The sequence below is a fragment of the Ornithorhynchus anatinus genome, chromosome 2 (genome assembly GCF_004115215.2).
Source record: "Ornithorhynchus anatinus isolate Pmale09 chromosome 2, mOrnAna1.pri.v4, whole genome shotgun sequence".
Lineage (NCBI taxonomy): Eukaryota > Metazoa > Chordata > Mammalia > Monotremata > Ornithorhynchidae > Ornithorhynchus > Ornithorhynchus anatinus.
This window is the reverse complement of record NC_041729.1, coordinates 77,425,355-77,438,593: the sequence shown is the minus strand read 5'-3', so window position 1 is coordinate 77,438,593 and position 13,239 is coordinate 77,425,355. Positions and strand designations below refer to the sequence as shown.

The 13,239-nt window shown below is 42.0% G+C and overlaps 1 protein-coding gene across 1 annotated transcript in view; it reads left to right on the top strand.

The window, feature by feature from the left end:
- The first annotated feature begins 1,113 nt into the window (after nucleotides 1–1,113).
- IYD (iodotyrosine deiodinase) overlaps nucleotides 1,114–13,239 on the top strand; it is a 32,354-nt gene continuing 20,228 nt past the window's right edge. Inside the window, exon 1 of the mRNA XM_029050047.1 lies at nucleotides 1,114–1,358. Within this exon, the coding sequence (XP_028905880.1) occupies nucleotides 1,190–1,358 (169 nt within the window). The 5' untranslated portion in view covers nucleotides 1,114–1,189. The remainder of the gene's footprint in view (nucleotides 1,359–13,239) is intronic.

Below are 13,239 nucleotides of genomic sequence, written 5' to 3'. Positions count from 1 at the left end.
AGTTACTTAACTTCTCTGTGCCTCAGTTACCTCATCTGTAACAATAGGAATTAAAAAAAATGTGAGCCCCACGTGGGACAATCTGATTCCCCTGGATCTACCCCAGCACTTAGAACAGTGCTCTGCACATAGTAAGCACTTAACAAATACAATAATTATTATTATTATATCTTTGGACTCTGTTGTTTTTCCTTACCTATAATTTACTTTAGTGTCCATATTCCCCAGTGGATCGTGCACTCCTTGAGGTCAGCAATTATATCTACTAAATCTACTGTACTATCCAAATGCTCTGTGCAGTACTCCACCCAGAATAAATTCTCAAAAACTATTAATTATGGGTTCGATTGTGTGGGGAAAAAAGAGTTGTCTAGTGGAAATAGTGACAATGTATATATTCTGTGAGGATTTGCCCCAGCACGGAGGAATTTAAATTGCCTTTTACACACTTAGGGAATAACACCAATTGGCTTGTTCCTATGGAAGGTCAAATTAGCACCAGCAAAGTCTAAAATATTTTTAGAATGAATGGGGTGAACTGTCCCTTCATCAGGGCTGGGCTTAGATGGTAAGCAAGGGAGGAAACCACTTCAGGGCACCCCATCAGAGAAAGGGGTGGTGAAAGTTTCTTGAAATGGATTCCACCCAGTGCTGCATATGTATCATTCAGAATAAGAGGGGCCAGTCCATTTTAACTTGTCTTGAGGTGGACAAATGTTTGAAGTCAGACCTACCTTGATTACACAGATACTTGTAAAAAAAAAAAAACTAGCTAATTTTAGCTCCTTCCTTTGCCCCACTTGTTTTCTTTGAAAATCCATTTTTTTGTTGTTCTCAAATGCAAAATATCTAAGTATTTGGTGCTGTCTATGTGTGTGTGGTAGAGGTGGGCCTTAATCTAGAGAGGGAAAAAAAGCCCTAAAGGAAAAATGTATAAAATCAGCAAGATTAAATGCTTCTCTCAGTGCTGTCAGATTTTAGTGCATTCAAGTCTGTCTGGATCTTGGCAGTGCCTTGCTGCTAACCGCTTGTTAAATTGCAGCACAAGAATTTAAATATTCCCTCCTCTCCCGCCTCTTTCTCTCTTGGTAAATTGGGATGTGATCTTTGTCCTCAGTAGACAAAGAGCACCAGGCTGGGTCAGTGCTCACAGGAGAGTTCGTTTATTTTAAAATCTGACTCCTTTATTATGGGTTTTTCTCTGACTTCAGTCCTGATAGCAGTTATATGTGCTTTTATTGGGTGGATGTTGAAAAGCAGCAAGAAAACCAACCAAGAGCCTAAAGTCAAGTCAGAATCTCGTCCATGGGTGGATGAAGACTTAAAAGATAGCACTGATCTTCACCAAGAGGAAGAAGGTAAAGTCTGCTGATATATTCTATTTAGCTTTAGCATATTTTTTTATGATTTCTGGCTCCTTGGGATATTTCAGTAAGAAAAGTATTTTAGTCAAGTTTCATAAATAGCTGAAGCCAGGAGCGCTCACTCCCTAAGAGAGTGAATGTAGATTGACAAGAGAAGGAGACCCAGAACTGAGCCTTCAGGACCACCCACAATTAGGGGATGGAAGAAAGAGAAAAAAAGAACAGTGAAAAAGACTTGAGCAGGATCACCCAGAAAGGTAGGAGAAATGTGAGAGGGCTGTGACAGAAAAAACAAGGGTAGGTAGTGTTTCCAAGAGAAGGGAGTGGTCCTCTGTGTAAAAGGCAACTAAAAAGTTGAAGATTAGGATGGAAAAGAATCCCTTTGCCTTAGTTTTGGTGAAAAGGAGATCACTGGTGACCTTGAGAGGAGTGAAGGGAGTGAAAACAGGATTCTATCAATCAATTGTATTTATTCCAAGCTTTCTATGTGCAGAACATTGTACTAAGCCCTTGAGAGAGTACAATATAACAGAGTTGGTAGACATGTTCCCTGCCCACAATGAGCTTCAGTCTAGAGGGAGAGACAGGCAGTAATATAAAAAAAAATTACGGATGTATACATAAGTGCTATGGGGTTTGGGGGGATGAATAGAGGAAGCAAATCAGGACTATGGAGAAGGGAGTAGGAAAAAAGGAAATGAGGGCTTAGGGAAGGCCTTTTGGGGGAGAAGTGCCTTCAGTAAGACTTGTAGGAGGGGAGAGTAATTGTCTGTTAGATATGAAGAGGGAGGGCATCCCAGGCCAGAAGCAGGATGTGGATGAGATGTCAGTGGTGAGATAAATGAGATCAAGATACAGAAAATAGGTTGGCACCAGAGGAGCGAAGTGTGTGGGTTGAGTTGTAGTAGGAGAGCAGTGAGGTGAGGTAGGAGGGGGCAAAGTGATTGAGTGCTTTAAAGCCAAGGGTAAAGAGTTTCTATTTTTCATGGAGGTGGATGGGCAGCTGCTGGAGGTTCTTGAAGAGTGGGGAAAGATGGACCGAACATTTTTGTAGAAAAATGATCTGGGCAGCAGAGTGAAGTATAGACTGGAGTGGGGAGAGGCAGAGAGGTGAGCATGGAAACTGATACAGCATTCAAGGTGGGATAGGATAAGTGCTTGGATTAACATGGTAGCAGTTTGGATGGAGAGGAAAGGGTGGATTTTAGTGATGATATGAAGGTTGAACCAACAGGATTTAGTGACACATTGAATATGTGGGTTAAATGAAAGAGATAAGTCAAGAATAAAGCCAAGGTTATGGGCTTGAGACAGGAAGGATGTGGTGCTGTCAACAGTGATGGGAAAATCAGTCAGGGACAGGGTTTGGTTGGTAAGGTAAGGAGTTCTGTTTCGGACATGTTAAATTTGTGGTCAATCAGTCAATTGTATTTATTGAGTGCTCACTGTGCATAGCACTGTACTAAGCTCTTGGGGTAGTACAACAATAAACAGACACATTTCCTGCCCACAATGAGCTTACAGTCCAGAGGGGGAGACAGACATGGATATACATAAATAAATTACAGTTATGTACATAAGTGCTATGGGGCTGGGAGGGGGGATGAATAAAGGGAGCAAGTCAGGGTGACACAGAAAAGCGTGAAAGAAGAGGAAAGGAGGGCTTAGTCAGGTAAGATTTCTCAAGATGATGTGCCTTCAATAAGGCTTTGAAGGTGTGAGAGGTGTTGATGGAACATCTGAGTAGAGATGTCTCAAAGGCAGTCTTGAAGGCAAGAAATCAGGGTTGGAGATGTAGATTTGGAAATGATCTGAACAGAGATGGTCGTTGAAACCATGTGAGCAAATGAGTTCTCCACAGAAGCAGGTGTAGATGGAGAATAGAAGGGGCCCCAAAACTGAACCTTGAGGAACTCCCACAGTTAGAGGGTGGAAGGCAGAAGAGGAATCTGCAGAAGAGATTGAAGGGTGGCCAGAGAGATAGGAGGAGAACCAGAAGAGGAACGTGTCAGCGAAGCAGAGGTGGCATAAACTTTCCAGGAGAAGGGAGTGAGAGATGGATGTAATTTTGCATGAAAACAGTGTGAGAATATTACTGTAGAATCTCTTCAAATGTGAAGAACAACTATATTCAGATTCCCCTGAAATGTTGTCATTTATTTATTAAGCACTTAATCTGTGCCAGGCACTGCACAAAGATGGGGTAAATACAAGATAATCAGATTGGACACAGTCCCTGTCCCACATACGGCTTACAGTTTTAATCTCCGTCATACAGATAAGGTAACTAAGGCACAGAGAAATTAAGTGACTTGCCCAAGGTCACATAGCAGACAAGTTGCAAAATAGGGATTAAAACCCAGAACCTCTGACCTCTAGGCTGGTGCTCTTTCCAATAGAGCACCCTGCTTCCTTCTGTTCAACTCTCAGCTATTTTGGTTCCATTACTTGCCAGAGCTGTATGACATTTTATATGAAACTCCTATTATGGCCACCCCAACCCCATTTTCAAAGGTTTACAGAATACTGCTTCTAAGTGGCGACAGTCAACTCTTGATTGTAGTAGTATTTCTTAAGCACTTACTGTATGCAGAGCCCTGTACTAAGAGCTGGAAGAGAAAACACAGGTGAGAATTAGATGTAGTCCTGTCCCTGTGGGGGCTCTGTAAGCTAGTTGTGAGCAGGGAATGTGTCTGTTGTTGTATTGTACTCTCCCAAGTGTTTAGTACTGTGCTCTGCACACAGTGAGCGCTAAATAAATACAACTGAATGAATGAATCCACAATCAGTCAGTGGTGTTTATTCAGTGCTTACTGGGTACAGAGCTCGGTAGTAAGTACTTAAGAGAGTACAATATAGTAAGACATGAAATCCATTACCATAAGGCATTTACAGTATAGGTGGGGGAGAAAAACAATAAAATCTACACTACTCCCAAATCCTTAGTCCAGCACATTGCACTGAGGAGACACTCAAATACCATTACTAATCATACTACTATTTCTAGTAATGGGGAACAGAAATTAACAAACCATCCTCAATTTATATGGGATTGTCTTTGCTGCTGAATTGTCCTTTCCAAGGGCTTACTACAGTGCTCTGCACACAGTAAGCACTCAAATATGATTGAATCAGTGAATGAATATACCCTCCAAACTTTTCCTCAGAACTCTTAATTTTTCCAACTTTGGGTCAAGGTCTCTTTTTCCTGGCTCCCTCTTCTTTCTGCACTGTTTATGCACTTGGATCTGTTCCCCTTGGACACCTGATAGTCACCTCACCCTCAGCTCCACAATATTTATGTACATATCTGCAATTTACTTATATTATTGTCTTTCTCCCCCTCTAAACTGTAAGCTTGTGGTGGGCAGGGAATATGTCTTCTAACTCTGTTGTGTTGTACTCTCCCAAGTGTTTAGTGCCCTGCACACAGTAAGTACTCAAATGCCACTGACTGACTGATATTCTCAATTCTGATGAGCTGTGAAATGGCAGCCTACCTAGGTGTACTACAAGACAGTCAGTCCCTTAAAACTGTAGTTGAGAGAGCTAGGGAATTTTTAATGGTATTTTGTAAGTGCTTACTATGTGCGGGGCACTGTATTAAGCACAAAGATAGATACAAACTAATTAGGATGGACTCAATACAAACTAATTAGGTTGGACTCAATCCATGTCCACGTAGGGCTCACAGTTTTAATCTCCATTTTACAGATGAGGTAGCTGAGGCACAGAGACATGAAGCGACTTGCTCAAGCTCCCAGAGAGGACTCCCCTACCCGTTGCCCCTACTCCCTCCCTCTGCTCTATCCCCTCCCCCTCCCCACAGCACTTGTATATATTTGTACATATTTATTGCTGAATTTATTTTATTACTGATGTGCATTTATCTATAATTCTATTTATCTATTATGATGCTGTTGATGCCTGTCAACTTGTCTTGTTCTGTTGCCTGTATCCCCCTTCTAGACTGTGAGCCCGATGCTGGGTAGGGATTGTCTCTGTTGCTGAATTGTACTGTCCAAGTACTAAATACAGTGATCTGCACACAGTAAGTGCTCAATAAATATGATTAAATGATTGAATGAATGACAAGTGATGGAGCCACGATTAGAACCTAGGTCCTACTGACTCCCAGGTCCATGCTCTACCCATTAGGCCACGCTGCTCTCCTAAATCAGGTTGTGTCTGATCTAGATTAGTATAGGGGCATTCCCACTGTAAAGATAGTAAAGACTGTCGTGGACACAACTCAGCAACTCCGTATAAAAACCAAAGTGACTACTTCAGCGTTGGCAATTTCCAGGCACAGTCTTGGAATGCAGCTCTCTAGTGCTGTTTCTTTTGCAGCCAGTCCTTGGGTCCCGAGCTTTGTAGACAGGTCCGAGGCACAAAGTGGAAAGGTTCTTCTCATGACCAGTAAATGGCCCTATTCTTGAATTATCCAAGTATGAAAAGAATGTATAAAGAAATATATGCTTTGTAATTTCAAACGCATCAGTCAATCAGTGGTATGTTTTGAGTGCCTACTTCACCTAGACTACCGTGGAGCACGATCATCCAGAATGAGCAGCCCTGTTCGAGCAGAGGCTTTGAAGAGAAGCTTTGTAGAGAAGCAGGGTGGCTCAGTGGAAAGAGCACAGGATTAGGACTCAGAGGTTGTGAGTTCTAATCCTGGCTCTGCCATTTGTCCGCTGTGTGTCTTGGGGCAAGTCACTTCACTTCTCTGGGCCTCAGTTCCCTCATCCGTAAAATGGGGATTAAGACTGTGAGCCTCACTTGGGAACAACATGATTACCCTGTATCTACCCCAGTGCTTAGAACAGTGCTCGACACATAGTAAGCACTTAATAAATACCATTATTATTATTATTATTATTAACAGATTGATGGTTAGACAAGGAGGGAAAGGTGAGAAAACCCGTAAGCAGTGAATATGTCAGTGCGACCAGGGGAAGCCTTTGGGTGCTCACAATGTGACTGGAAGTGTTCGATCATATTTACTGGTTACTGTGTTCAGAGCATTGTATTATGTGATTAGGAGACTACGGTATAACAACATGACAGATTCATTCATTCAGTCGTATTTATTGAGTGCTTACTCTGCGCAGAGCACTGTACTAAATGCTTGGAAAGTACAATTCAGCAATAGAGACAATCACTGCCCACAACGGGCTTACAGTCTAGAAAATAATGGTATTTGTTAAACGCTTCCTATGTGCCAAGCACTGTTCTAAGCACTGGGGTAGATACAAGGTAATCAGATTGTCCCATGGGGGGCTCACAGTCTTAATCCCCATTTTACAGATGAGGTAACTGAGGCCCAGAGAAGTTGTGACTTGCCCAAAGTCACAGCTGACAAGTGGTGGACCCAGGGATTAGAACCCACGATCTCTGACTCCTCAGCCTGGGCTCTTTCCACTAGGCCACACTGCTTCTCATCCATTCCCTTCCCACGATGAGCTTATAGTCTAGAGAACTGTCAGTTTTTTGAAGCACACATGCATTTATAGGTGAATTTCAATATCGTCATCTAGGAGTAAGAAGGACAGATATACCTGCAAGAATACTTGCAGGTATTCTCACCCCCACCCTTCCATCCCCCCAAGCGTGCACAGGTATACTGTGTGCAGAGCACTATACTAGGCTTACGAGGAGCAGCATGGCTTAGTGGAAAGAACTCGGATTTGGGAGTCAGAGGTCGTGCGTTCTAATCCCTGGCTCCACCATTTGTCAGCTGTGTGACTTTGGACAAGTCACTTAACTTCTCTGGGCCTCAGTTACCTCATCTGTGAAATGGGGATTAAGACTGTGAGCCTCACGTGAGACAACCTGATTACCCTGTATCTACCCCAGTGCTTAGAACAGTACTTAGCACATAATAAGTGCGTAAGAAATACCATTATTAAGTAGGCGGGGGAACTGGTAGTGAATCTCCATTTTACAGATGAGGAAACAGGCCCCGAGAAGTTAAGTGACTTGTCCAAGGTCACAGAGAAGGAACTATAAAGATATTTACATGAAATAGACCCCGCTGCGCTGCTGAGAGACGGCAGAGAAATCAAGTTACAAAGAAATGAGGTGACATCCTGGAGATCGCGGTAAATCAGTGAAGAAAACCTGAATTGTATGTGCAGCCTTTTACTTGGTTTATTCTCTTACGTGTTCATAAAATTTGAATGCTAAGAGCAAGGAAAGAGCAGTGGATAGTAAGGGCACTTTTGGAACCAGAAAATCATGCAAGCAGAACCCGTGATTCTTGACTCCATTCATACGTTTACATTGTCCTTCAGTTTTGAATTGCTAACTCCCTGTTCATGTAGTTTATTGATTGCTGGGAACCCCTCTTTATTTATTTAACAATTAATTTCTATTCTTTTTAGTTGCTGGGTTTATTTATAGAATTTACCCTCCCCACCCCCATTAGACTGTAAGCCCATCAAAGGGCAGGGACTGTCTCTGTCCGTTACCGATTTGTAATAATAATGTTGGTATTTGTTAAGCGCTTACTATGTGCAGAGCACTGTTCTAAGTGCTGGGGTAGACACAGGGGAATCGGGTTGTCCCACGTGGGGCTCACAGTCCTAATCCCCATTTTACAGATGAGGTAACTGAGGCACAGAGAAGTTAAGTGACTTGCCCACAGTCACACAGCTGACAAGTGGCAGAGCTGGGATTCGAACTCATGACCTCTGACTCCAAAGCCTGTGCTCTTTCCACTGAGCCATGCTGCTTCAAGCGCTTAGTACAGTGCTCTGCACATAGTAAGTGCTCAATAAATACTAATGATTGAATCAATAAAAAGATATGTGCTCTCTGCTTACTCTGGAGGCCATTTTCTACTTCTTTCCCACATGCGCCAGTGGAATTCCTCAGTGATCTGTTTTCAGTCAATAGGAAACAAACAATAGTTCTTTCTAGGCACATAAACCTGGAAGCAAATTACCAGAGTGCCTAGGTCCAGGAACCGATGCTGTTGCAAGAAATAGGTTGTCAATTAACAAGTGCTGTCCAATAAATGCAGTTGTAGAAGGAAGTTAGGAGATAGAGGTTATTTGAACAGTTTTAGTTTGTGAAATGTTTCTAATGTTAATCTCAAAGTTCCTAATGACCTTCAACAACTGAAGGGCATATAGAATCAGTAATGTGATTATGTAATAATAATAATAATGATAATAATGTTGGTATTTGTTAAGCGTTTACTATGTGCCGAGCACTGTTCTAAGCGCTGGGGTAGACCACAGTCATATCGGTAATGTGTATATGTCCAATTTCTGGCCAATTTGTCATTGCAAACTGTTCTTTGCAATGTGGCTCTAGGCTCCTGCCATCTGGTTCGATAAGGAATTTTCAGTAGGGACCAAGGATTGACATGGAGTTGGTTGAAGAATCATTTCTTGACCATTTCTTTTCCATTGTTTATCAATTTGTTAACAAATAACAATTATTTGTTGTTTATGCTTCTTTATAATTGCATTACTATTTTAATCAAGGTCATAGTACTGATCATTTAAAAGTAGTTGCTGGGGGCAAGTCTGGCCATTGTCCACTTTCCTGTCCTGAGTATAATATGGACAAAAGGGACAGAGACTCTGCTGCACTACTCTGCCTCCTTGAGTCCCTCAATGACTGTCCCTCATTGACTCTACAGGAAAGATATTACCCCAAATGGAGCCTTCAGAGAGCGGGGAGATGGGGAGGGGGAGGGAAGCATGGAAAGAAAGAAAGAGGCAGAAAGGATGGACATTTCCTGGCAAGAAATGGATGTAATGAATTCTGATTTCATGTATTTTTAAAAATTCTTTGACCACTCCTAGTTGGGGAGAAGGGGACTGATGAAACATTTCTCATCTGGTAAATTATTTTCCAGTCTTTGCTATGGTGTCCAAATTGTTACTAGATTAATCCAACTGAATCACTTGCTGTTAGGTGCGGTTATACCGATCTGTCTGGAGTGTAATGGTTTCTTGAGGTGTTTTTTTTTTGTTTGTTTGTTTTAAACTAACCACAATCTGGGTGGCTATAGCAAAAAGAAGCATGGCTCAGTGGGAAAAGCAAGGACTGGGAATCACGATATCTGACTCTAAATCCCAGCTTTGCCAATCGCCTGCTCTGTGAACTTGGGCAAGTCGCTTAACCACTCTGTGCTTTAATTTCCTCATTAATAAAACGAGGATAACCACCCCCAGCCTACTGGCATGAGTCCAATGTGGAAAGGACGACTTTGATCTGATTCCTTAATTACCCCAGCTCTTAGCACTCTGCTCCACATGAACTACTGGCTTAATGTCATAGTTAATATATACCACCCTGTATTAATTATGTGGATAACTCCCAAATCTATCAAGCTCACTCTGACTTCTCTCCTCTGCAATATTAAAATCTCCTTCTTCTTCCACAATATCTTCACTTGGATGTTCCACCACCACATCAAGCTTAATATATCCAAAACTGAATTCCTCATCTTCTCTCCCAAATTTACTCCTCTATTTATCTTTCCTGTGGCAGTCAATAATTCCACCATCCTTAACTCCTCTCTCTTTAAACACCTATATTCAATCTTTACCAAATTCTGTTGGTTCTTCCTCCACAACATCTCAGAAATCCACTCTTCTCCATCCCAGTGACCACCATGCTGATCCAGGAACGTGATCCTCACTTGGCTACTGCATCAGCTTCCTCAGTGGCTTCCCTACCTCTAGTCTCCCCCATCTCCAGAGAATATTCCACTCTGCTGCCCAGATCCTTTAGGGTAAACTTTGTTCTGCACTCATCTCCCCACTCTTCAAAAGCCTCTAATGGTTGTCCATTCCTCCCCTGCATCAAGCAGAAGCTTCTGACTGTTGGATTTAAATCTTCCACCTTTTTCCCACTTATCCATTTTCTTCTTCATCCCAGCTCTCCAGTCAGTCTATTCGATATGCTTTGTTCTCTTCTCTACCCTTCACTGCTTCCTGATTCTTCTCCCTTTTCTAATAGACCCCAGTCTCCTTATCTTCAAAGTGCCACTGGATTGTATCTCCTTCAGAAGTTTTTTTCTTCTCGACTCCCCAGTTTATAACCCCTAACTGCCACTTCGGCCCCTCCACCCCATCTAAACATTTATATACCCACAACCCCCATAGGGCTTATTTATATTCTATTATTCCCTCCTATGTGTGATTTTATCTAGGTGATTGCCTCTCTCCTCATAGGTTGTAAACCACCCTTAAGGGGCCAGGATCACACATACTAATTCTTTTGTCACACCCAAGCATTTAGTGCAGTGCCCTTCACACAGATGGTCAATAATGCTATTGATTGGTTGATGGATTAAAGACGTAAATTTAGCTTCTTCTGAAATTAAGGGCTTTCTTTCAATGTAAGTTTTTCCTGCTACCTCCTCCTTCCCTCTCCTTTTCTACCACTGGTCTTCCTCTACATCTCAGTCACTGATTAATTGCTTCATTTCAAAAATTCATTCATTTTCATTTCATTTGTACTAATGGGAAGCATACTCCACTTCTTTGCTCCCCCAGGAAACAGAAAAGCCTAAGATCTATATGCTTGTTCAAGATTCTTTTACAAATAGCAGAAAAATATTTAAAGTTTTACATAGGAGCAGCATGTTGATTTCAAAATATTGAAATATTTGACTTGACCTTAATGGAGCCTTCAATTGAAACCCATCTTCTACATGGCAGGGGCAGCCCTTGATGGTTCCTTGGCCAAATATTTAAGATATCTTGGGTTCAGAGAGCCATGCTATTGATATAGCTCTCTGCAGGTGATTCCTGGAGACTGATAAACAGAATTCACACCTCAAGGTTTACGGATTGAGCCATATTTCAATGGCAAGAGACAACAGAACATACGGCTGAAGGAAAAGAGGGGTGGGTCCCCTGACTCTTTAGCCATAGAGTTACTCTAATATCCACATTTCAAACACACATTTATATGCATAACATCAAGGAGTTGAACATCTCTTTCCTGAGCTACATTAATCCATTTGCAAATGCTCCAGAATAGCTCTGAATAGTAATGAAGCAGAAAGCCAGACAAATTCCTCTGGGCTATAGTTGTTTATAGATTGCTAAAGACCTTGCTTAGTCAGCCCCACCTTTTATAAAAAAAATTATAATCCCTGAGAGTGAATGAATAATAACCGTAACGATAGTAATAATAATTGTGGTTTGTGAAACACTTACTATGTGCTAAGCACTGTACAAACACTGGGTTAGGTATAAAATAATCAGATCCCTCACAGTCTAAATTTGAGGGAGAACAGGTACTGAATCCCCACTTTGCAGATGAGGGAACTGAGGCAGAGAGAAAAGTTAAGTGACTTGCCCAAGGAAACACAAGTACCTGGCAGAACTGGGATTAGAGCCCAGGTCCTCTGACTCCCAGGCCCTCTGACTCCCAGGCCCTCTGACTCCCAGGCCCATGTTCTTTCCAGTAGGCCACACTGCAGAAAATAGCAACTGTTACTTATATTACTAGCAAAATAATTGTCTGCTGTGTGACCTTGGGCAAATCACTTCACTTCCCTGTACCTCAGTTTCTCCTCCCTCCTATTTAGACTGTAAGCCCCATGTGGGACAGGGATTGTGTCCAGTGTGATTTACTTGTATCTACCCCAGTGCTCAGAACCATGCTTGACATATACCAAGTGCTTAACAAATATTGTCATTGTCATCACCATAAACTCAGTTGGCATGATCCTTGACTTCATTCATTCAATCATATTTATTGAGTGCTTACTGTGTGCAGAATACTGTACTAAGCACTTGGAATGTACTATTCGGCAAAAGATATGACTTACGCTTCTGAAATTACATTTGGCCGGGCTATTTTTCCCACTTGAATGAACATTCTAGGGAGTTTACTGGATCAGTTGGAGATCACACTGAGTCTTTCTGGTGCCCTTCCTTGAAGTAAAGAGCACATTCTTTTTGTCTCCAAAAGTCCTTGGTGTGAGGAGAAGTGCTCTGTTTGGTTACACAGTGGTTTGGCAAATTTGCTCTCCAAAATGTTAAGGAAGCTTAATCCTTTGAGATGATCCCATTAAGGGTCACTTTATAGAATCGCCTGACAGGATCACTCCAAACTTTAAATTACAAAATTGCCAGACTTTTCAAGCAGGGGACAGTGCTGGGGAAGGAGAGATCTGACTTTGAGCTGAAAGTCTCCAGCCCCTGGGACAGTATTCAGCACAAACTGGTGCAAGACAGAGTCAAAAGCAGGGAGCTTCCTACCAATTAATTCCCAAATAATTGAAAATGGGACACGTCTGGATTGTTTTTGACTGTGGGGGTGGACACTAGGGATGCATCTCTATTTTGTCATATGACTGGGAGAATCGGAGACATTGCCATGTGAGACCAAAATTCAACCCCTTCCCCTCAGGATTGGTACAAGTGATAGGAAGCCTAGACAACTTCAACTTCATAAGCCAACAGCATAATTATCATGCAAATCACATTGCTGTCACAGCATTCTTCCTTTTAATTATTCTGCCTGCCCTATTTTTTCTCCTTTGCACTTCTTGTTTTGCTGGTTTCCGGGTCAGGTATTCAGAGCACTGTCAAAGCCTCATCCCAATCAATACCCTTTGGATTTATGCACCCTCAGCATTTATATACAGATGTACTTTTTTTGTATTTTCAATTATTTATTCAGCTATGTCCATTCTGACAATTGTACTGGTCCTTATTAGATCCTTGTGCCTCCTCCTGCTCTGAGTACTTGTAAATATCTTTTCCACCTCCCTCTTTTGATTGTAAGCTCCTCAAAGGCAGGGAACTTATTACCTGCTTCTGTTGTATGCTTAATGGTATCTGTTAAGCACTTACTATGTGCCAGGAACTGTACAAAGCACTGGGGTAGATTCCAG